Source organism: Limulus polyphemus, unplaced genomic scaffold (genome assembly GCF_000517525.1).
Source record: "Limulus polyphemus unplaced genomic scaffold, Limulus_polyphemus-2.1.2 Scaffold1440, whole genome shotgun sequence".
In the NCBI taxonomy this organism is placed as follows: Eukaryota; Metazoa; Arthropoda; class Merostomata; order Xiphosura; family Limulidae; genus Limulus; species Limulus polyphemus.
Window position 1 is genome coordinate 39,877 of NW_013667050.1, and position 1,170 is coordinate 41,046.

At 30.0% G+C, this 1,170-nt stretch overlaps 1 protein-coding gene across 1 annotated transcript in view; it reads right to left on the reverse strand.

Moving 5' to 3' along the window:
- The window catches only part of LOC106463578 (guanine nucleotide-binding protein G(o) subunit alpha-like), a 97,908-nt gene that overhangs the window by 19,009 nt on the left and 77,729 nt on the right, over positions 1-1,170 (reverse strand). The window contains exon 6 of the mRNA XM_022391108.1: positions 365-494. Coding sequence (XP_022246816.1) covers positions 365-494 — 130 coding nt within the window. The remainder of the gene's footprint in view (positions 1-364; positions 495-1,170) is intronic.

Here is a 1,170-nt window from a genome sequence, read left to right on the forward strand (position 1 = left end):
TATATATATATATATATATATATATATATATATACTGCCATTAGAAATGCTTAATAAAACTCAATACAACTTTATAATATTTTCATTCCATGGAAAATAAATTAATCTTTTTATCATATTTTTCCATTAGGTCTTGATGGTTTCTAATAACAGACGAAAACCAAAAGATGTCATTGGCAGTGACTTATTCTAGCTAAGACATTGATGAACTCCCATTCCTACGTAACAAACCGTTAGACTTACTAAAACTATTTGGCTGAAAAAAATATTCAATTGCTGTGCTCTTCTATTTCATTTTTAACTCTAAACATTTTTAAGGCTCAGGCGTTCTTAGTACTAGTAACTTAATACAAATCTCACTTACCGTAGTCTCATCCTCGTGAAGGACCTGGTCGTACTCACTCATAGCAACACAAAATATAATAGCTGTGACATCTTCAAAACAATGAATCCATTTCTTTCTCTCTGACCTTTGACCTCCTACGTCAAATAACCTTAAAAAATGAAAGCCATCGATAAAAACTTGTAATCAGCACAGATTACAATACACAAATAGGGATGTGAGAGCAACATGCTGGCTACAGCAGCTGTAACTACAATATAAGAAGAAAATGTTTACTGCTGTACTCTGTGTTTATTTGTTTAAAAAAGCAACAAAATAACAATGAAAAAGACTCCCAAAAAGCTTCTTATAAATGCTATATTTTATTAATTCACATAAAATGATTTATTAGTATATTTTTTATAAATTACATCAAAATGGTTAAATGGTCCAGACTTGGACAATGTATGTAACAATACTACCATCTCAAACACGAAGTACATGTTGAAACTTTCATAGTATCGTTTTCAAATTTCTAGCATTTGCCTAAAGAGAATGAATTTAGAACAAAGCTTTGAAAGATATCGTAATACGTTCTATTCAAAAGGTTTAATGAACTAGTTCTATTTCAGCAACATAGTGCTTTAAATATTACTCAATTTTCGCCTTTACAATTTTTCAGTAACTTTTTTAACGGCAGTTATATATACACCTGGAAAAAAGTTAAGCACCCCCAAATATTTTTCAGGATTGCTTATTGAAAATAAGGTTTAATTTTCATGATGTTGAGCAATGTTCGTAATTTCAAACATAATTAAAAGGATGTGAGCGTTCAGGTGTGCCATTTA